At 44.5% G+C, this 24,038-nt stretch overlaps 1 protein-coding gene across 1 annotated transcript in view; it reads left to right on the forward strand.

Moving 5' to 3' along the window:
* The window catches only part of LATS2 (large tumor suppressor kinase 2), a 52,202-nt gene extending 45,352 nt beyond the window's left edge, over positions 1 to 6,850 (forward strand). The window contains exons 5-8 of the mRNA XM_009903983.2: positions 1,308 to 1,890; positions 2,534 to 2,716; positions 3,986 to 4,092; positions 6,113 to 6,850. Of these exons, the coding sequence (XP_009902285.1) occupies positions 1,308 to 1,890; positions 2,534 to 2,716; positions 3,986 to 4,092; positions 6,113 to 6,607 (1,368 nt within the window). The 3' untranslated portion in view covers positions 6,608 to 6,850. The remainder of the gene's footprint in view (positions 1 to 1,307; positions 1,891 to 2,533; positions 2,717 to 3,985; positions 4,093 to 6,112) is intronic.
* The last annotated feature ends 17,188 nt before the right edge of the window (positions 6,851 to 24,038 follow it).

Below are 24,038 nucleotides of genomic sequence, written 5' to 3' on the forward strand. Positions count from 1 at the left end.
AACAATCAACACTTGCTTTGTTATGGATGGTAGTTGCCTTACATTTTAAAAACAGTGTTACTTGTTTTGATTTGGCTGTCGCCTTCAGTCTAAAAATTCATCCTACCTGTTCTGCAAGTTTCAGCAGACCTCCTCCACCCTTTATTCATACTAATTTCATTTTATGCCATGGGGTTCTCACTGCGTAGTCTGGCTGCCCACATTCGTCTTTGAAGACCTAGACTACAGACAGAAAATTAAATCAATCTAAGCAGCAGCTGTGTGGGCGTATGCTTGGGTCTCTAGGCTGCTAATCAGTCAGCTACAACTCCCTCTGCCCTCCTCCCCGTTGCCTTTTCTCACCAGGCACTAGTATTTCTCTCAAAGTGGCTCATTTGTTTCATACGCAGAAAGAAAGAGGCAATGCTGCAGAGGCCAACTTAGCAGAGGAACTTGGGGATCAGCCTAGGTGCTTCAGTGGCTCTCAGGAGAGGGACAGGCACAGAAGTGGGCAGAGTTGACAGTGTGTAGGCTCTGTCTTGAAGGGTGGAGAAGGTCTGGTTGGATACCACTGCCTCCCACTTTTTCAGGAGATTGCTCCCCACAGCCATGTGAAATCTTACTTGTAGTTACTTGGAGGCATGCTGGAGACAGGAGGCAGACAAGCCAGCTTTTTACAGCTTGGGTAGAGAGGCAAAATAATACATTTAAAGGGAAAATAGCACCAGGTTTAGGCTGCAGGGGCTGAGGGCAGGCCTGAGAGATATATATGCACATGTTTTGGAAGGGAAAAGAGAGTAGTTCTTAGGACTTCTGTGAGTTCAAGAGATCTGCAGACTTTGAAAGTGGAGGCTGCTTTTCACAGAGGAAGAAAAACCAGTTTCTAAAGAAGGTTCCCAAGGCACTTGGAATGTGTAGGTCAAAACCACCTTCTTAATTGCAAGTACTCAAGGTGGGAACTATTAATGTGAGTGTTCCTGGAGAACCATTCAATCAACAAAGTGAACTGCTGTGTGTAGGCTGAAAGGTGTAAACCAAATCCCGTGATCAGGTTTGTTCCATTCCCCTCTCTGGCAGTATTTGTTCAGTCAAATTAAAAGCGCAGACCCATCTTGGATGTGGTAAATTCAGGGAATGAGTTAGGGCACAGTGAATTTACCAGTATTCAGAATACCTCAGCAGACTGAGAGGAGAGTATCTTCTCATGAATGCATCCTTTCTGGTTCTTGGCTAACTTTTCTGAGAAATGCTTTGGGAATGCTTGTCCCTGGTTCTCTCGCTGTGAGTGTAACCGTACTTGCTCTTGTGGTTTTCTTCCCTTTACAAAGGCTGGCCTCTGTGAAGCTGAACAGGAACAAATGAGGAAAATTCTCTACCAGAAGGAGTCCAACTACAACAGACTTAAAAGGGCCAAAATGGACAAATCTATGTTTGTGAAAATCAAGACTCTGGGTATTGGTGCATTTGGAGAAGTGTGCCTGGCCTGCAAGGTGGATACCCATGCCCTCTATGCCATGAAGACTCTGCGCAAGAAGGATGTGCTAAACCGGAACCAGGTGGCTCACGTCAAAGCAGAGAGGGACATACTTGCTGAGGCAGACAATGAATGGGTGGTTAAACTCTATTATTCCTTCCAAGATAAAGACAACTTGTACTTTGTGATGGACTACATCCCTGGTGGGGATATGATGAGTCTGCTGATTCGGATGGAGGTTTTTCCAGAGCGTCTGGCTAGATTTTATATTGCAGAACTGACCTTGGCTATCGAGAGTGTGCACAAAATGGGATTCATTCATCGAGACATCAAGCCCGACAACATTCTGATAGACCTCGATGGGCACATCAAACTGACTGACTTTGGACTGTGTACTGGATTCAGGTGGACTCACAATTCAAAATATTATCAGAAAGGTAATGTTCTTAGACTTTATTTGTGATGGTATTGCATGATTTATTTTGAAACAAACAGGTACCACTTGGCAAACATGCCAGCTCAGAAAACAGGGGTGGTGTACGCATTGACAAACAGTCCACGACAGCATGGTGTGTCTGTGTCTCTCTGGCTCATTCAGTTTGTTTCCAGTCCTTTTTTTCTAGTCCTGTTCACATCCCTATCAGTAATGTGGCCGACTACTGCAGCAGCAGCAATTTTTCAGTTTATACATGTTTTCAGGATCTCTTTTGATGGTGAGATAACAGATTTAAAGTAGTCCATGTGCCTTGTGTGTGTGGCATTGAGGAGCACTGGCATGTGTTGTCAAAAAAAGCCTCAACAACTGCTGTAGCTAGCCACAATTGGTGTAGCTAGCCTAACTGTACCCCATTGTTCTGTACATCCCATGTGGGAGCAGCCTTCCTCGTGCTGAGACAGAGACCTTTTGCTTGTTATGGAAAACCAGTCATGAATGGGAGGGTAGAAGGAAACAAACTGGGGTTGAAGTTTAAATGCTGTTCTTTGGTAAGAGTAGAAGATGGCACAACTGGATCTAGACAAATACTTTTTGTGTGTTTTGTTTTATGATCATTAATGTAAACTTTCTCTCCCATTTGAAAGGGAGCCATATCAGACAAGACAGCATGGAGCCCAGTGATCTTTGGGATGATGTGTCAAACTGTAGATGTGGAGATAGGCTGAAGACATTGGAACAAAGAGCTAAGAAGCAGCATCAGAGATGTCTAGCACACTCACTAGTTGGAACCCCTAATTATATTGCTCCTGAAGTCCTGCTTCGTAAAGGTAGATAGCCTTCATTTTTCTTGTGTTTAAGTGAATATGAATGTTTTGAAATGCCTGGTTTTTTCCCCCCTTAAGCTTGCTGCTTTGGAAGATTGCCATGCTGAAAGGCTGCAAACACTTAGTTCGGGTTAGGGAGAACAGATTCCTCTACATGATCCACTTTTTAGCATCACATTGTTGACACTGATGATGGTCAGACTTTGTGTGTCTGTGTATATCTACATTCTGAGGCCTTTGAGGCTGCTAATAAAGGTGTCAGAAGATGTCAGCAGTGATATTTTTCAAATACAAAGCAGATTATCTGTCGGGCACTATGACTACGGCCACTGGCAAGTTCACAGAGACCAGTGAGTAGCCAGCTGATGCTTCTGAAGTGCTGATTCAGATGGGCCACTTAAACATTTATGCTGTGAACTTGTGGAAACAAGATTCACAGCCAGAATCTTGGGGAAACCCACCAAAAATATTCCACAAAATTACCCTGCATTCAAAAGCTCAGTTAGAGGAGTTTAGACAATACTTGGTGGCTATCCACGCAGAACAGAGATGGTCACTGTAGTAAGGAGATTAGATATTCAAAGTTATCTGTAAACCAAATCCTAAGCCTCATGTTTCTGAACTTGAGAGATTTCACACTGGTCCCTGCATCACCTGATGACACAAGTCATCCACTGAAATCTGTGTTTAAATCCTCCATTGCTTTTTGGAGATCTCAGACATACACCTTACTTGTCTTGTCACAGCAATTAAGTGACTGAAATTGTTTTCTGCTTGGAACTTGCTCAGTGAGTAGTCTGTGGCTTTCTGCTGTCTCTAGATACAGGCTGTATCTTTCAGCACCTTTTCAAATTGGTGGTGTCACTTCCACTGAACCTGGGGGGGGATATCAGTCGCTACACCTTTTTGTTATTCTTTCACATCCATTTTGTGCTGTGTAGTTGCACAACTGTGGGACAGGGCATTAAAAAACCCTCTTCATTCTTTTTAATTATATGATCTCACCACTCAGTTTTGTTGAGAATTTAATTTATGCAGAAAGATTCCCAGACAACAGGATTAGGCTTTTACTGACAGCAGTAGCATTTAGATCAGCAAGTAGAAGCAATTTCATGATGAGGGTGGATTGGGAGTCCTTTGTTCTTACATCACAAGTTGTTTGTCTGAGAAAAGACAGAAATCTGCACTGTATGTTTTGATACTTAATTGCAAGTAACTCTATACACATACTCCTTTTACTGATGGAGGTCAACCTTTTGTCTTGCCTCTCAGGATATACTCAGCTTTGTGACTGGTGGAGTGTTGGTGTGATCCTCTTTGAGATGTTAGTGGGACAGCCTCCTTTTCTGGCTCCTACACCCACAGAAACCCAACTGAAGGTAAGCTGACACAAAATTCCAATCTGTGGTAGTAGACTTTTAACCTTCTCCATTCACACACCTATCCTCTTTTGTTTTACTAGAGAAAGGAGTAGTGGTTTTAAAAAGCCTGATTTTAATTAGTTCTGTGCAGGCACAAATCCTTTCCCAGTCAATGAAGATACTGAATATGAGGCTGGAAGTGACTTGTCCAACTGCATAGGTAGTTGTTAGTTTTGTGAGTCTTCTCAGCACGTTTCTCATTCCTTAAGCCCAAGCTGATCCATCTGAATTCCTCAGAGTGCCTATCAGATGTGAGGAAGCTGATGTGCCAGTTGGCAGTGTGTGCAGTTGGCAGTGTAAGTGTTTCAAAGTCAAACGGGGAGTTTTTATTAGAAAGGATGTATCTTGTGACCGCTTTTCCTAGTTTCCATTTTGGAGATGAAATGAAGTAATTCCTTGAAGTCATTCCATGAAGTCGTGTGTAAATTACACGTGCCCTCAAATCTGACTATGGGTGCATTCAGGAAGGAATTTGCCTTTCTTAAAAATGGAATTGCGCCTTTTATCTTCTATTAGTCAAAGTTTCTTGATTAGTTAAAGCAATTATTAACAACTGATGCAATCTGACCACTGGGTTCCTGAACCTCTAAAATAAGTATAGAATCATAGAATTGTCAGGGTTGGAAGGGACCTCGAGGATCATCTAGTTCCAACCCCCCTGCCATGGGCACAGACACCTCACACTACATCAGGTTGCTCGGAGCCACATCCAGCCTGGCCTTAAAAACCTCCAGTAATGGGGCTCCTACCACCTCACTGGGCAACCTGGAGCAGTGTCTCACCACCCTCATGGTGACGAACTTCTTCCTGACGTCCAATCTTAATCTACTCATTTCTAGTTTTGCTCAATTCCCCCTAGTCTTATCAATATCCAACATCCTAAAAAGTCCTTCACATTGACAGGCTGGACAGATGGGCAGAGTCCAACAGGATTGCATTTCACAAGTCCAAGTGGCAGGTGCTGCACTTTGGTCCAACAACCCCATGCAGTGCTACAGGCCGGGAACAGAGTGGCTGGAGAGCAGCCAAACAGAAAGGGACCTGGGGGTATTGGTTGACTGCTGGCTGAATACAAGCCAGCAGTGTGCCCAGGTGGCCAAGAAGGCCAACGGCATCCTGGCCTGCATTAGGAATAGTGTGGCCAGCAGGAGCAGGGAAGTCATTGTGCCCCTGTACTCTGCATTGGTTAGGCCACACCTTGAGTCCTGTGTCCAGGTCTGGGCCCCTCAATTGAAGAAGGATATTGAGACTATTGAATGTGTCCAGAGAAGGTCAACAAGGCTGGGGAGAGGCCTCGAGCACAAGCCCTACGAGGAGAGGCTGAGAGAGCTGGGGTTGTTTAGCCTGGAGAAGAGGAGGCTCAGGGATGACCTTATTGCTCTCTACCACTACCTGAAAGGAGGTTGTAGCCAGCTGGGGCTTGGTCTCTTCTCCCAGGCAACCAGCACCAGAACAAGAGGACACAGTCTCAAGCTGTGCCAGGGGAAGTTTAGGCTCAAGATGAGGAGAAAGTCCTTCGCAGAAAGAGTGATTGGCCATTGGAATGTGCTGCCCAGGGAGGTGGTGGAGTCACCGTCCCTGGAGGTGTTCAAGAGGGGATTGGACGTGGCACTTGGTGCCATGGTTTAGTTAGTCATGAGGTGTTGGGTGATAGGTTGGACTTGATGATCTCTGAGGTCTTTTCCAACCTTACTGATTCTATGATTCGATGATCTTTCCTGTAGGCCCCCTTAAGGTACTGGAAGGCCACAATAAGGTCTCCTCTGAGCCTTCTCCTTTCCAGACTGAATAGTCCCAGCCCTCTCAGTCTGTCTCCACAGGAGAGGTGCTCCATCCCTCTTGATCATCCCCGAGGCCCTTCTTTGGGCATACTGTGAGCTGACTAGTTAGTTGCATGCATACTTCTGTACAGTTAATGTTGACAATCAGAAGGATTCCGTTCCCAAGATTAGAAGTTTAATACCTTTCTTACCTCCAGGTGATAAACTGGGAAAGCACACTGCACATTCCCTCACAGATCAAGCTAAGCCCTGAGGCAACCGACCTCATCACAAAGCTCTGCTGTGCTGCTGAGGACAGACTTGGAAGAAATGGAGCAGATGACATTAAGGCCCATTCTTTCTTTCACTCTATGGACTTCTCTACTGATATCCGCAGGCAGCCAGCTCCCTACGTTCCAAAGATCAGCCATCCAATGGACACTTCTAATTTTGATCCAGTTGATGAAGAAAGTCCTTGGAACGATGCTAGTGGTGACAGCACCAGGACATGGGATCCACTAGCCTCTTCCAATAACAAACACACAGAACATGCTTTCTATGAGTTTACTTTCCGAAGGTTCTTCGATGACAACGGCTATCCGTTCAGGTATCCCAAACCTTCCGGAATGGAAGTTGGCCAGTCTGCGAGATCTGATGTAGAGGATAAAGGTGTGGTGGATCAGACCGGAGCTTGTCAGCCTGTATATGTGTAAACTATTGTATAGGGTACTCCAGATACGACTAATCTCAAATACAGTAGGGCCTTTAACTGATCCTTTAGGAGCTGATCCTGCAGTGCTTGTTCAGGTGTAACTTCAGCTGAGGCTGGAGGCATCCTGGGGAGTCAGAAGCTTGCAGGGCCAGGTCCTAAAAATGGCACTCTTGAAAGTTCAGGTCAGTTTTACTGTAAATAACTCTGTTGATAATTACACTTGAAGCCCTGGTCTTCACCAAGGTCTGCAGTCTATCATTTCTAGGCCTATTTATATTTGAGGTCAGCATCCCCCTACTCAGATTAACATTTACAGGACTTCTGCAACTGTCAGCGTTATTTTTTAAATGAATAAAGAGCACTTATATTTTGTTTATAGCAGGGGTTGTGTTTTTTTCCTACTAAATTATAGGGATTAACTTTGACAAATCGTGCTGCTGTTCTTCTTTTCTACATTTTTATTTTACCCATAGCACTTATTTCACATTTAGGAAGATGCATAAAAGCTGAAGAACATGTGATAAAAGGTCTCTGTGCAATAACATAAGAAAGAAAAAAAGTTTTAAAAAAAAAAAAAAAAAGAAAAGAAACAAAAAAGAAAGAAAGAAAGAAACCTGCTCTCTAATTCCCTAATGATGTTACTGATGCTGTTGCATTCACACCGTGATTTTTGTCTGTTCTATTGTATTTTCAACATTTCAGAATTGTGACATAACCTTAAAGCTGCTTTAATTCCTTCTGCTTATTGGGGTGTAATAGGAAGTGTGAGCACGTGACAATTTGGGTGTGATTTCATTGTCTAGTGTGTGAAGAATGTTGCATGGGCAGTGTTTTTCTATTTGAAATGGCCTTTTCTTGCCATTCACAGGCAGGTCCTGTGGATCCATTTTTACTAAGGGTCTAAAATTAGACCATTTTAAACCGTGTGTTGATAAATGTATTGTGTGGATGGCTTCCTCTTATGATTGTATCCAATATTAATTTTGTGAAACAGATTGCAAAGGTTATAGCTGAGTTCAGTGATGTTGTGGTCTGATGTGTAATAGATCATTTTAGTAAACCTGTATCATCGGCACACGCATTTCCCCACAAAGGATCAGGAGCAAGACCGTTACTGCAAAGCTCATTTGTGGCAGCAGTCTCAGCTGGACGTACTCAGGCAGCGTCCAGCACAGTGTCTGCTGCTGAACACTGGCAGTGAGACAGAGCAGCAGCACTAACAGGTGTCACTCAGCGTCTTCAAAACAGAACGTCCAACGCCGTAACACATCGAGATCCTAAGTGCAATGAGGCTGATGCTGAGTGCGTGCAGCTCCGCAGACATTGCTGGCCCTGGAGGTACATGGCTTTTCCAGACATCAGATCCCTCCAGGTGACTGGCTGGGTATCCCTTTAGGATCCTAACGTCTGAGGCACTGTTGGCATCGTTCATGAGTCACTCTGTCCTGTTTTCTGTAGCTTAAAATGTTGCTGTGATGGAGCACAATAGTCCTTTGTTTCTGTCAAATTATAGGCATACTTTGAAATATCAATTCCTAACTATGTTAAAATATGCATTTTTCTTATATGTGTTAAGTGAGAATTATTCAAGGTGATATCAGAATACTAAAGATAATTAAGCCATACATATTTGCATATATATTATATATAACTAAATAAGTAAAGACACACACAAAAAATCCTTGATTCAGATTAGTGTAACAGTCCTATTTGAAGTGATTGATGGAATAACATTTGAGGAAAACACTCCTTCAATGTCTTTTTGCTTTATTTTATTTTTAAATCTGGAGCTTCATTATTTTTTCCATATAGTATTCCACATATTATTCCTTAATGTTTTAGCATATCCTAGCCTATCCATTGTTTAGATATCTAAGCAACAACATATAAATTCATCAGCCTAAACTAAACTAAAGAAAAATGATTGTGTATTTGTTTACATTCGTATGAAAGGAATGTTTTGAGGTATGCAGTGCTTGTGTTGTGACAGTTCATGTAAGATTCAGTATTACTGCTTTTTTTATATAGTAATGCCATTTTTTTTTTGTTATTTACATCTATCTGACATTCTTTCATGTGGTTCTTTCTCAGGAACTCAATTTAACTGTTATTTATTGATATATCATTGCCTTTGAAAGCTTCTACTGGCACAATTTATTAAAACCCGAATCAAAACCTATAATGCGTTGTGTCTTCCTGAAAAGGATAATTTCTGCATGGCTTAAGGCAGATCTCTGGGTACCTGAAGACCTCGTGGCCCCTGAGAATAAGGGGCAGGATTCCCCGGAAAACTCCCCTTGGTGTGACCAAGTGAGCAGATGGCATAAAATTCAACACTTTCTCTGCAGTGGTGGCTCTGCCAGGGCAACCACAGCCAGTGTCCTTGCCCCCTCTGGCTGTTGCCTCTGATGCATTTTTAAATGTAAATAAGGTACCTGCAAATGCAGAATCTTTGCAACTAAGCAAAACAAGAGACCGGCCCAGAAGGAAACAGGTGCTTCCCCAGTGAACTCATGACTCATTTAAAATCTATGCTGCAGGGAACAGAAGCCAACTCCCATTTCACCTAGAGAAGAACTGATGTGAAAAATCTTTCCAGTTTATCAGGCACTGTCTCTGAAGGCCCATGTCTTTTGCAGACGTTTCAGGAGTAAACAGCAACTTGGAGTAAATTCTATGAAGTTTGGGCAAGTAAACAATATGCCCTATATTGGGACTGGCTCTAAGCATCCTCAGGTCTGCTGAACTTCCTGCCAAAAGCACCTAATATCTTCTTGTAGGAAGTACTGTCGACTCGGTGTTTGTATAAAAAATTCTCTTCCTTAAAAACAACAAACAAAACCACCACCACCAAACCAAACAGAAAATAAAACCACAACCCCCACCCTCAGATTCCTGACAAAGTAAGGAGTTCGTTGATTCTGAGGTAGTGTTCTTGGTGAAGGCCACAGGTAACATTTGAGATGTAGGCCTAACTTTACTCTGAACCTGCTGCTGATCTTGGTGAGACAGGAATTTTGTTCCTGGGTTTCATCAAAGACACGAATGTGCAATAACACCACACATCATGTGTACAAAAGTGTAAATAACTGCCTCCAAAAGTGTAAGTAGTTGCTGATTCCAGAACAGAAACCTTAGAATGCAAGGGTGCCAGTGGCACAGGAACAAGGGCCTCTGAAACCCTTCACACCTGCGCTCTTCAGTGCAGCCAGATTTGCCAGGCAGCTCCAACAATTAATACTTGGTAAGCAAACGATTCCCAGCTGGCTGCGAGAGAGCTCGCAGTAGAAGTTATAACCAGGTACCTGGCTTGGGCAGCGTAAAGGCTAAATGAGGGAGAGAAGAATTTGACTTTTAAATGGCAATGGAAGAATGAGGTTAACCGCAGGAAGCAAGCGATAGCCTGGAACTTGATGGAAAATCATAAACATAAGAAAATCCTGCTCTTTTCCCTGTGATTTTTGAGGTATGAAATAACTGCCTTAAAAGCTTTCCTAGAGAAACTGTAACAAGGGGAATTTAGAACAGACAATTTGGTTCGATCCCAAAATGCAGAAGCATTGGCAGAAAATGGCAAGTGTTACTAAAACTATTATTGGAATTAAAAATATTAAATCTTTCCCACAGGAAATAATCTCAGGAACAGATAATATAGAAATAGCAACCGTTAAAGCACACCAAAAAATAAAAGCGTAGAAATATTTTTCCTGGCAAAGAAATCTGCTGCAGCAAGAACGTGAAGTTGTGCCTTCCTCTGGTTTCTGTTCTGAGCTGTGAACGAGCTGTGAGCAGCACTCAGTGAAAAGGGAGTCCTGGGCTCATTTTTTGTCAAAGCAAACTGAGAATCCGATCCATAAGGCTGTGGTCACCTTCTGCAAATGCAGGAGTAGCTCCAAGCCCTGCAAAAGAAACCGGAGCCTGGTGACATGGACAGTTGAAATTGAAATGAACTGTCTGAGGCCCTGACTTGTCAGCTCTTGTGGTTTGGAAGGTGCCTTTACTTCAGTTTTGCAAGATGAAGAATACCTGTGCCTGTATCTATTATTTTTTAGCTGTGTGAAGAAAATGGAGCTTCATGAAGCAGGCCCTGTGTATTCCTTAAACTTCAGTGGGGCTCAAAAACTAACAGGGAGTAAGCCACACCAGGGCTGGCCTGGGATTCCTGTGACCCAGGAAAGCCCCAGGCCCTTGGCCCCCTTGGCTCTGTAAGAAAAAGGGTAATTGCATGTTTGAGGGGTTCACGTGGATGCAGGGAAACATCTGATTGTATTAGATCACAAATGGCAGCTAGGAAAAAGACTTTAAAGCTGGTCCAGCCTTTCTGCAGTGGGCACCCCCTGTGGGGGTGTGTGTTGAGAAATTTATGTTGGCACCTCCTGTTTGTCTTACACTTTTGGGGAGCACACAGTACCCAACACTCTCCTCAGAGAGTCTGCTGGGCAGGAGGGAGCTTGCTGATATCACATACAGAGCCAAACCTGCAACTCTGGGCACATAGTACAGGGAAGAAAGATGCTGCCTGGCTCCCACACCACCTCCACCCCAGGGCTACTTTAAAGGAGGGCTGAGCAATAAATAGCTCAGTATGCTGCTGCTGCTGCTTTGCCAGCCACATGCTACAGAGGAGCTCACCATGTGCTGTGAAGACTGTAAGTTTTTCCCCTAAACTCCTGACTGCTTCTGAAGGCTGCAACAACTGTCCCATAAATACACTTGTCATAAGGAATGATTTTTCTGGGTTTCCTACTTCTATAGCCCCTGGGTAGTTATGGGTGGGGTTTTTTTCTCCTTTTATTCATTGCAACAGCTGGCTGCACAGCTCTGCTCCTCTCCAATGGGAGTGCTGATAGCTTTCTATGGCCAGAGGGGAAACTGGGCTAGAAAGGATCTGCAAGTCACTGTGGCAAGTCTGATGGGATCTCTCCAGTGATGCTAAGTTTGAAAATTAAGTCACCCCTCCTGAGGGCAGCATCTCAGCCCTTGCTGCAATAGCCTTATGGTTTGATGAGTTACTGTGTCTTTTTGTTAATTGCTTTCTACAGCATTGCTCATTCTTGGCCTTAATAGCAGCAGCAAGCCGGTCTCTGTAACTGCCTGCAGCTTTGGTTGGTCTAATGACAAATTTCAGCCTAGTTAATTTCACTAAAATCACACCTGGTTGTGCTGACTAATGCAACCATTAAACAGGAAAGACAGGAGCACACATTTACTTTTTATATGTCTAACTTTGTCTAACTATCATCACAAGGGCAAATGTTCATTGGCACATTCTTGTGAAAGGCTCAGTAGTTGTCTGATACCTTACAGGTGTGTTCACCACATATTTATAGTGTTTGGTTTTGGTTCAATATTGGAGTACTGCTAAGAGGTCATTTTTGTTTTCTAGACATGAAAACTAACAGATAAGAAAGGTCAAAATTCAGGACTCATTTACAGGACAACAGCTTCAAAAGCATCTGGGTAGAGTGTGGTTTAACCTGATGTTATAATGAAACTCCAACAGAAGGAGAAACTCACTTGGGTAGACCTAGGGAAACCACAGATACCACAACCAAACAGGGGTGACAGAAACAGCAGTGGGTACCCAGGCCGGCTTTACAGTTGCATTTGCTTTGAATGGGGCCAGGGGTGGATAAACAATAGGACCATAGAAAGGCCAGTTGGCAGAGACTGCTGGAGATCCTCCCACTCACTGTGGGCCCACAGCCAGTGCTTGGTCCAGCCAGTCAGCATTTTGTCCAGTGAAAGCCTCAGGGGATGACACATCCTCCCCCAGCCAGAGAGGCTCAGTGAGGCTGAGTGGAGCAGGAGGCAGCCATTGCCAGACAGATCTGCTGCTCTCCAAGCCCTTCAGTGAAGCCCTGCAGTAGAGACTGCATGGTTGGTTTGGCTCTTGGCATCATGGCAGGGCACAAAAACCTCACTGCCATCAAGCATTGTCCTGTTGCTGTAGGAAAGCATAAAGAGACAGTGTCCAACCAAAAGGACTTGGAAGAAAGTACAGCTAAAGGGTTGCATGAAGGATTATGAAGCTATTGAGACGTTGGTGTATGTACTGTCTCAGCCATGACCCTTTCCTTTGCCCACCACTGAATGGAGCTGTGCACAGCCAGAACACAAATCTCATCTAAAAGGGATCCTTGTCAGAAAATCTGCATCCATGTAGCTGCAGGTAAGTGGGGTGGCTGCCAGAGACCAGATGCCATTTCACAGATGCAAGTGCCAGATGAAGGGCAGAGCACTGGTAGGGATGCTGATGATCTGCTGCAAGCCTTGTGGGACACCTGTGGCATGTCACCAGGAGGAGTAATGTGTTTCTAAATTAACAGTCCCAATGATGCCTTGCCCTGGCTGTGCAGTAGGACTGTAACACTGACACAAGTCAGCACTTCCATCATACTGGAAGAATTATCTAAATAAAAGTATCTCCCAGAAGAAAGTCATCTTTCCATTCCCAGAGATCAGCTAGGGACAGGATGTTTCCCTCAGGGAACTCTATTTGTGTTGCTGAAAACCAAGTCACTGTGCAGAAAGAGGTAAATCCAGATTCATAGTGGTGTTTGCTTGGGTGTTGTTTTTTTTTCCCCCAAGAAAACGCTTCTCCTAGACAAATACTGATCTGACAAAATGGAAATATCTTCAGGGGAACTTACTGGTGCATTACATCATACTTCCCCCTCCCCCCCCCCCAAAAAAAATGAAAACAAAAAACCCCCAACTTTGTTTCCAAAAAAATCAAAGCAAAAAACTGTAATGATAAGGCAGAGGCCTTGCATTGTATAAACCACAGAACAGTCCCCATTCTAAACATAAAACTGAACTGCTGTGACTAGGTCATTTTGATGGTTCCAGAACATATTTTGGCAATCTTATTTCTTGGAAATTTCCAACTGTGTGTTCCAATTTAGGCCTGAAGGGTTTTTAATGTTCAATTTCCCACATAGCAGCACCTGCCAATTTCAACTAGCTCTAAAAATAACAAAGGAGGTCAAAGCAACCCAAGTAATATCTGGAATTAAATAGGACTTAATTACTAATCCCATCTTGTATGGAACTCCAGTGCCGTCGGTCTTCTTGCCCTCTTTTAAATTCAATCCATATCCCAGCCAGGGCTGAGAGCAGAGGTGATGGCAGAAAGGGTACCGAGGTTGCGACGCACTGGGCCAGGGTCTGCAGCCTCCTTCGATGGAGGACATGCAGTGCTGGGGGCGCAGCCCAGGCACAGGCAGCAGCGCAGCCGTGGCACCCTGCCTGGCACAGGGGTTAAGCTGAGCCGCTGGACTTGCAGCGCAGCAGCCACACCACAGCCGAGTCGATCACTGCAGCGCCAGGCTGTGTCAAGTGCCAACGTGAGACAGGCTGAAGCTTATTTACCCAGGGAGTGACACCGCTGTGCACAAAGCTTGCTTCAGCTTGGTGAAATGCTGTGGTTTGCTGGTCCATCAGTATTTTTCTTCTAGTATGATGCAGCTCAGGGTACCAGTGGTCACTGGAAGCCATGTCCCAAGTGACTGTGTGCTCGCAGCAATGCAGGAACATTTTGTTATTGTTGCTTTCAAAATGAACTGTTGCCCAGATCTGCTCTGCAGCTTTCCCAATGGAAGGTACAAAGTAACAGAGGTGACAAGACACAATGACGTGAAAGCATTCCAGGGTTGGCACATGTCAGGCATAGCGACCTAAGGCCATGAGTGGACTGGAAGTGTGACATAAACATATTATAAGGGCACAACTTCTATGTGGCTAAACCTATCCTGTCCCTATTCTGACAGAAGTGCACCAGGGAACAACCATGGCTCTTGAAGCCAAGTGGTACCAATGGGCTCGTGTCCACACTGACTAGGACTCCTACCCTATCCCCCAGTGATGTTTTTGTGTCCCTGCTAGCTTGAACAGCCTAACACAGGACCAGCAAGCACTGAGCAGTGTGGATGGTCACAGCCCAGGAGGTCATCTCGCTGTTACAGAAAAGCATAGTATGGGGGACATGCAGCCATCCATGGATGATAGCCAAGTCTCTGTCTCCACTGTCACAGATGAGCTTGGCACACGGAGTGCCGGTAAGGTGTCAGGGGGAGCACAGCAATGACACCCACAGCAAAACAATGTTCCAAGGCACCTCTGTCTTTCCTGTTCCCACAGACTGTCGCTCTTTGGCAGAGGCCTCCTGGTGTTCCTTGACTGAAGACCACATAGTCATGGCAATCAAGAGCAGTCCCTGCCATGTGTAGCTCCCTAGCCAAAGCCAATTCCATGTTTGTAACAGTCTTGCACTTGAACTCTAATTACTCAAAATCACAGAAAAATGAAGAACCACAAGCAGGTTAGTGACAATGTACTAGAAGCAACCATCATTGCAGTGCCTCTGTGTCTGCAGTGTTTGGTCCCCATTAAATTGAGCCTACTTCCAAATCTCCTACAGAGGGTGAGAAACTTGGTGGCAAGCTGCAAAATTACAAATGCTTGATGTAGAGATTGCTTGAGGGGTTTTTAACAGCTGGTTCAGGAATCAGCTGGTTTACTAAGTGGTTTTGTCAAAGCACAGTAAATTGCTTCCAGCACATTCCTGCTTGGGTTCCTGCTCCACCTCAGCTCTAAGACACCTTGAGGGAACCTTATGCTGTCCTAAGCAGCCTGGTCTGAATTCAGCACAGTTGGACGTGTAGGGCCCCTTCCAATATGCAGGATCTGTGGCTCTGGGCCAAGGATTCCCAGGACCTGCTGGAGGCTGCCCTGGACAGAGGGTGGAAACCTCAGCAGCAGAAAAAAAGGATCAGTAAGATGGAAAGCAGTTTATCTGGAATGGAAAAATCCTCTTTTCTAGCAGCTGATAACCAGCAGGGTAGAATAAAGCATGGCTGTGCCCTGTGAGAAGAAGGAAGCAGTGATGACTAGCGAGTCTTGGACCAACTGTGCTAAGGAAGAGCTGTGGCGTGGTACAGACATGTCAGCCCCAGCAACAGCAGCTGGAGTTTAAGGGACAGAACAAAGCAGATTGCAGGTTTCTGGGTTTTTTTCTAATACAGATAAAATGGCTTTGCTTCTAAATGATTGACTTAAATGGAATGATTAACATCCTCACTATTAACATAAAGCTTCCTCATCCCTTTATTATGAATTCAGACGTCACTTTGCATTTTCTGAGCATCAACACACATAATCAGGCTTGACTTCCTTTTGCAAAATATCAATAAAACAACAGCTTCCACTGGCAGGCTCTGGCAGGTTTCCCAGCTAGTGAGCTACTTGAAACAACAGTTGTCATTGCTAAACCCCATTTTTGATATAACATGAAGCAGGCCACAGAAGTTTAACTGCTGCCCTCTTTTGGGTAGGATAATTACTGCTCATCTCTGTCAAGACTGCCACCAGGAGATCCCGAATTATCTCAGCACTGGGAGCGCAGGAACGATTTTGTATACAGCATAATATCCTTTAATAACCCAAGTTTCACATGCTGCTTTTCATCTTCCTTTCAAATTAACAGTGGCTTGCCTATGAAGGACTTATGCAGTCAGGGATGCTTTCTGTGGCTCCCTGCTCTTCTACAGTTCCTGTGGGCACCAAACAACTCCATGCTGCAGGACACTGTGGATCACAAGATCCTGTTGTCAGCATGAGTCTTTAATTGCTTACAGAATACCAGGGAGAAGAGTGGTGTAGGTTTATCCAGTCTTCATAGCCTGATGTTCAGGTGGCTTTCTCTTGCACTGGGAAGCCCAGAGTTAATATGTACTTGTATCAACATGAACATATTGTGCTTCTATTAAGACTCTTTCCCCCAGTGTCTGTACTTATTTTTAAAGTGAGTAACAGCAGTTAAGTGGTCACAAGGGGGTATTAGAAGCTGTCAGAGCAGACACTGGTAAATGTCCTGAGACAAAAGCACCAGAAATAGAGGGGCAGGCAGAGAATGATGCCTACAGCCCCGTGAAAAGACATTGAACACCTGTGCAAATCAGCTTCTACTTTAGTTTTAAACCCTGAGGTATGAGTCAAAGGTGAAACATGTCCCTCTGAGTCTCTGCACAGGGCATCTATAGCTGATCAGCTGCCATGAGAAGCAAGAGGTGACCAGTAAAGATTTTTTTTTTGGGAAATATCTGTCCCTTGGTGACACTCTATCCTTCTGTTTCCACACTAGCTGTCAGTGGACAAAAAGTGGAATGAGGAGAGATGCAGGTTCAGAAAATGCATTGTCATGTTAGCCCTCCAGTCTGCCTTTGCCTCTGGTTTCATTTTTATCACTGAGATTAAGTAGGGGAGATGCAAAGGCTTGTACTAGGATTATTTTCCCTTCTCCATCATGGCTCTCCCTGACAGACTCCTGAGCAGTGGGTTGAAAAATTCATGTCTCATGTATCATATCTTTGATTGGAGCTGAAATCCAGTTCCTAAAAGGAACTTACATGCATCTGATTCCTTAACTGCCTCATGCCTCATTAAGACATTTCTGACAACTCTCAGGTTCTGACAACTCTCTGAGTGGCAGCCACACAGCTGCCACAAAAGACCCCCCTAAGTCCAAATCCCAAGAGGTCCCTGAATTCATTGGACAAAGATGCTCAAACACCAAGCTTTGCCCCCACTCCTTTAAAGCTGCTGAGGATCCTTCTTCAAGCTGATGCCAGGTTGGCACAGGATGAGGTTTACAACCTGGACAAGGGATTGCTTAACTGACCATCAGAGTCCATTTTGTTAGATGTGTTACAGCTATCTCTAAGGCAAAGGATGGCTAATTGAATTGCTGATTAGGGCAGTGGGGTAGGGTGCAGGGTGAAGTTTCTGCTTCAGAGCAAGGGGTTTTAGTTTTTCTGCTGTATCTGAGATCAGATGCTATGGTATAAGCTATACAAATTTATATGGGGTTTTGGTAAGAGCACATATTCATTTTTTAAAAGAGCATCTTATTAACTGGCAATAGAGTTGATCCCACTCTAACTTAATGTTGCTATTTGTACAAAATGAAACATCTCTAGCATGTGAAATCAAGAGAGCTTTCATGATATGACAGCCAGTGGTCTGATGAGATGGACTGTCACAAGAAGGGTAAGAGAAACTTCTGGCGTCAAAAGAGGCAGAAGTCCAACATGAGCTACCCTCCCAATTCCAGCCACGAGGCCACTGACTATATTTGAGTGAAAGCAGCTTCCTAATTGCTGCCAGGAGAGAATGTTGGGGTTTAGATATCTACTGCCCACAAACAGATTAAGACCTCTGGCCAGAGGTACCAAATGGGTGGCGTAAGTATTGGGTTGTATCAGGTGTGGCTGTCTCTGGTGGTTCCCTGAATAAAGAAGTTGTTGTAAGCCCCTAATAAGATACCCAGTTTGTCCTAAGAATTATTTATGGTACCTGGCTTTGTAATTTAAGGCTATAGAAAATAAGTGACACCACAAATTGAGGCACTGATGTCCCTTTTGTTGGTCTGCTCCTACTGCTCCTGGCTATCTTTAAGTCTGAGGTCCTCAGGAACTTCTGATGCTAACAAGATCTGAGAGTACTCCATGATTTCACTAGATTAAGCCGAACTTCTATAACTGCTGATCTAAGCATTCCCACTCCAGCAGCCAAGGAAGGTAAAAAACTCTGGAAATGTAATTCAATATTTCAGAGTAAGCATTTTGTGTGGACCTCAGCCCTGCCACTGGACCATCTTCTCACAGAACACCTCAGCCACAGCTTTTGAGGCACCTGCTGATACAGTACTAAAATCTCCTCCTAAATCTGACTGCTTTTGACGTTGTCCAGTCTACAACCAAGTTAACTGTGGAGAGAATTTATGCTTGTGATATTTATCACCTCTTGAATGGGGCAAAGAGGACTCAGCATTTAGTCACTGTGGAGCCCAAGGGTAATCATGGCCCCCAGGCCTGATACACTGGAGAATCATTTTGCAGAGTAAAACATAATGCTAGTAATTCCTGACCCCTGTCATGAACAGAAGCCAGTGGTTGGATGCATGCAAGCTGCGGTTGGTAGGGGCCATCTTGTGGCAAGATGCTCATACAGTCATTTTAAAACAGTGGAGATGCTGTTAGGTTTAAAAGAATAACTTGAGCCTCTCTTGACCTGTCTGTGTTAGTGATGGTATTTTACAAACCCATAAATGAAGATGATTGTGTGATAAACTGTTTCCAGGAAATGCAGACTGGGCAAGGACCTGCAAGACACAGCCAAATAAGCATTAGGCCCCATCAACAGGTTGAGATGGACTGCAAATTAAAATGGACTTCACCTTTTTCAGGTTGATTTTGGAAACTTCTCAGGTTTTAAATTCAATTGCCTGGCACTTAAAAAAATGGTGTCCAAGAATACTTTTAAAAATAAATACTGCAGTTAGATCATCAGGAAAATGATAAAGCAGGGCTATAACAAATCTGCTAACTACAAGCTACTGCAGTCAGGGTTGTTATCGTCACAGCAGAGTATCACAGGCTGCAGCACAGCCAGTCAAGGAAGGGAAAACAAGGGTGTCAGACCCGAGTACCTTCTGAAACTGGGATGGAGGTGTGGTAGTGCCATCTATTTTGGCCAAAGAGAAAGGACACATGCAGCTCAGCTTCCTTTGAAACACAGCCAATGTAACTGTCACCTCAATAGCTGCTTACAACAAAATACACCATGTTGTAACAACAGCAAATGGATTCTGGAATTTTCCAGTGATTAAAGAAACAAATAAAACCCCAAACCAGTGAGAAGAGGGTTTGTGGTTCTTTTTTCCCTGCAATTTACTGATTCTTGCTAATAAGCCTTAAAATGGAACTAAAAGATGTGTTCGTATTGTTCTTCCTGTAGGCTTCGCTACTTACAGCTTCATGGCATTTACCTTTGTTCATACCCAGTTTTCAGAAAAGCATCCATTCACAGAGCTGGCTATAAGGTAATCCACTGTTTCAAATAACTGGTGGCAGCAAAGTATCTGAGGAATAGTTCCAGTACCAGCTCTTACCTTCATGCCAGAGAAACTGGATCAACCACTTTGTTACCCTAGCGATTACTATGGCTTGATGGCTCAGCTCTACCCTGTTCCTTCTCAGTTGGGACCCCAGTTTAGCAGTGATTATTGCCAGTCAGCTCCCTTTCTATCCATGGCCATGTAACAGTTAGGATGGACAAGTTGGGGAGCAGTTCACCAGCTCAGACAGAGATGATTTTCCTTTTCCCTTTAGTTGTGCTAGAGCAGCTGTCCTGTCTACATCAACTACTGCAAGCATATAGCACCCCTGGCGTAAGTACAGCAACGCTAACACAGAAAGACAACACGAGGAAGGGAAGGATGGGATGCAATCATAGGCAGCTTCAGGTAGTCCATGGACAAGCTGTCAGCATGGATACAGTACTGAGTTCAATGGGTCATGGAAGCTGAACCATCCTGCAGTTTCTGCAAGAGACTCCTCCAGCTAAGGATGCTATTAGTCATCTGGGAAGCTTGCATGGCTGCTACCAGAGTGGGAGGGAGCATTTTGTCAAAACTGTTTCATGAAGGAGAAGGTGGATCCCAGGGTAGGATACTGTCCTGCCCCTGGATCCCACCTCTCCCTGCACTGTGTCATGGCATTTCATGAGAAGCTGCCTCCAGCGACGACAGCTGTTGAACGGATCCCTCTGATGCTGCTCATGCTCCATCCTGCTTCTCCCTGATCATTCTTGCCATTTGTCACAGTGATACCAGTGCAGCTGCCACCTCTCTGAACAGCCTGGGTGACAGTGGTGGCCAGTCCCACTTCAACAGCACCAAAATATTCAGAGTAGAGAAATTCAACGCACTTGTTTTAAATAAAGGTGGAGTTATTTGCAGGAGTGACTGAAACAGACAAAACTGCCTGTTTGCAAACAAAAGCTAAGGCAGTTGCCATCATCATCATCCCAAAATGTCAACAACACTGAGAAAAGATGACTGATACATACAGCTATGCTGGAGTTGGTACATCAGCCTCCAGTGCACTTCCTGCCAATTTGGTAATAACCACTTCCTGGCTAATAAACACATTCTCAGAGTTTATTTGCCTTAATCACCTTGGCCTTCCGCTGCAGAGTTCATTCAGCCCAAAACAATGCTAATGCTTTTCTTTTCCTTTTTAGACACATCCTGATGTCAAAACTGCAGCTAGTAAAGAACAGGACAGAGGACATCGCACTGCTGGATCTCAGCAAAGGGAGCTACTGCTAGTGGCATTGCTTGAACCACTGAAATGTTTCTGCACAGATGCTATCCTGCTGCTGTTGCCTGTTGCAATGTGTTCCTTCCCATTTCTCAGGATAGTGCCACCAAGATACATTTTACGTAGATTACTCCCATGGAGGCTATTCATAAATGCAGCTGCTGACAATAAGCTGTGTTTATGGTACCAAATAAAACAAGTTCTGTACTAGTGGCTTTGAAGAATGGAGCGAGTCAAAACAGCAGCAACAGAACAAAGAAAACACAGTCATAACTTGGCTTCTGGCACACTGTCCCAACATCCCAACAAAAAGCCTTCAGCACTTTGTAAGTCCTTTGAATGTCCAATAGAAACAAACCAAACCTAGCTCAGCATAATACCTTCTTGGTACATGTGGCATTTCTCCCTCTCTTAATCACAGAAAAGTCACATTCAGTCTCCATTTTTCCTCTCTAAGGCAAGGTAAATGACAGATTTTAGTATTTCTGCACAGAAAATGGCATTTCCAAGCTTCAGAAACATCTAACTCCTGCAGTTTTCTGTTTCCCCCTGAAAACCTGACCTCTTTGACCTCTTCAATGATTTTAATCTGAGGGAAACCATCCTGAGTAAATCATCTGGAGGTTAGGAAGAAGTTCTACACAGAGAATGTGATTGCCCATTGGGATGGGCTGCCCGAGGAGGTGGTGGAGTCACCATCACTGGAGGTGTTCAGGAGGAGACTTGATGGGGTGCTTGGTTGCATGGTTTAGTTGATTAGGTGGTGTTGGATGACAGGTTGGACATAATGATCTTGAAGGTCTTTTCCAACCTGGTCTGGTCTGTTCTGTTCTATTCTGTTCTATTCTATTCTATTCTACTTCTATTCTATTCTATTCTATTCTATTCTACTCTACTCTACTCTACTCTACTCTGCTATTCTATTCTATTCTATTCTATTCTATTCTATTCTATTCTATTCTATTCTATTCTATTCTATTCTATTCTATTCCTTTGAGACTAAACCCAAATTGTTTATTGTAATAGTTGTAGACATTTAGGCAGACTGTTTACTCTGATGCTCACTTTCACATGACACATTATGTACAATTACTGACAAACGTGCTGGCAGATGCTGCAGCTAAGAGTAACGTGAAGCAATCAGGTGATTTGCTGAGGGGAAACTGCTTCTGAAGATGAGTAATCCAACAGCTAATCTTTGTTTTCTTAAATTGAAATCCTGGCTGGGAATGTTTCCCCAACAGCAAATTATCAACAATTATCCATTTGCTTTTTAATTTAAAAGTTTCAAAACAAACTGCCAGAGCATTTACAAATTATGTGTAGAAATTGGTTATAAATTCGGATAGCGGCTTTCATTTCTCCAAAGCAGGATTCTTGCTCACTATTTTTCGTTGTACAGGACAATCACTCTCACTATTTAAATTGACACTGGTTGGTTGCTCACCCTGGGGGTTGTATTAAGAATCAGGCTGAGTTTAAACTTGCTAGTTTTGTTATATATTAAATAACCAAGCATGCTTCTAAGGGTAATGCCTTCCAAATCCTGAAACTGGACTCAATCCAATCATTGAGGAGTAACAGTGACCCTGTCAATCCCATGGGAAGCAAATTTTCAAAGTATCATAATCAGTCAGGGTTGGAAGGGACCATAAGGCTCACCTAGTTCCAATCCCCCTGCCATGGGCAGGGACACCCCACACTACATCAGGCTGGCCAGAGCCTCATCCAGCCTGGTTTTAAACACCTCCAGGGATGGTGCCTCAACCACCTCCCCGGACAACCCATTCCAGGGCTTCACCACTCTCATGGTGAAGAACTTCCTCCTCACATCCAGCCTGGATCTCCCCACCTCCAGCTTCATTCCATTCCCCCTAGTCCTATCACTACCTGATAGCCTGAGAAGTCCCTCCCCAGCCTTCTTGTAGGCTCCCTTCAGATACTGGAAGGCCACAATTAGGTCACCTTGGAGCCTTGTCTTCTCCAGACTGAACAGCCCCAACTCCTTCAGTCTGTCCTCATAGGAGAGGTGCTGCAGCCCTCTGATCATCCTTGTGGCCCTGCTCTGGACACATTCCAGCATGTCCATAACCCTCTTGTAATAGGGGCTCCAGAACTGGACGCAGTACTCCAGTTAGGGTCTCACCAGAGCTGAGTAGAGGGGGAGAATCACCTCCCTCAACCTGCTGGCCACACTTCTCTTGATGCAGCCCAGGATCTGATTGGCTTTCTGGGCTGAAAGTGCATATTGAGAGCTCATGTTGAGCTTCTCGTCCACCAGCACCCCCAAGTCTCTCTCCTCAGGGCTGCTTTCCAGCCAGTCACTGCCCAGCCTGGATTTGTGCCTGGGATTGCCTTGACCCAGATGCAGGACCCTGCACTTGGTCTTGTTGAACCTCATGAGGTTGGCTTGTGCCCACCTCTCCAGCCTGTCAAGGTCCCTCTGGATGGCATCCCTTCCCTCCAGTGTGTCTGCTGCACCACACAGCTTGGTGTCATCAGCAAACTTGCTGAGGGTGCCAAGGGTGAGTATGGAACATACAAAATGTATCTTCACTGTAAGATTTCTATTGTTCTTTCCTCAATGGATAACATTTTGGATGGCAGACTAGGCTACTTAATCAGGCTGCTGGGCCACTGAAGCTGTGATTGGGACATTCAGCATCTGTACTATCAAACTGCATCCTACACGTTTGCTCTCTTTCCTAGCTGCACTGACTTTTCAGACCCATGTCACCCTCTTTCCAGGACAGGTGACCAGGGGATGTGATCATGGGACTTCCCAGATTGGGGAATTAATCTTGCTGAGAAATAATGCAATAGAAATGCTTGATTCTGTTGTTATTGTTGTTAGGAAAATTCCCCTGGCAGCCTCACAAGTGCTTGTGCCAGAACTGCACAAGAGGCAGCAGAGGGGAAGATAGGACAGTATCAGAACGTTGCTGGTTGGATTTGTGTAGGTGAGGATTACACAGCTTATGGCTAACCCAGTGAAGCTGTACTTGACATTGCTGTTGCTCTCCACAGCCCCTGAGATGTCCCTTTGGTTGTGTTGGTGTAATTGTGCAGCTGGACAGCAAACTCAGAGCAGAGAGCTTAGGTCAGAAAACAACCCAGTGGCTGCTAATTTTAGCTGGACTGATTTTCTGAACCACTTCAGTGCATGGTGACATGGACAGTCGTGTCAGCACGATGAAGCACGGGGAACTGAGGGGCTGGAAGGATGTGGTCAGGATGGGCAGGGTGGGGGCTGCCTGAAGTGGCCCT

This window comes from Dryobates pubescens, chromosome 10 (genome assembly GCF_014839835.1).
Source record: "Dryobates pubescens isolate bDryPub1 chromosome 10, bDryPub1.pri, whole genome shotgun sequence".
Classification (NCBI taxonomy): domain Eukaryota; kingdom Metazoa; phylum Chordata; class Aves; order Piciformes; family Picidae; genus Dryobates; species Dryobates pubescens.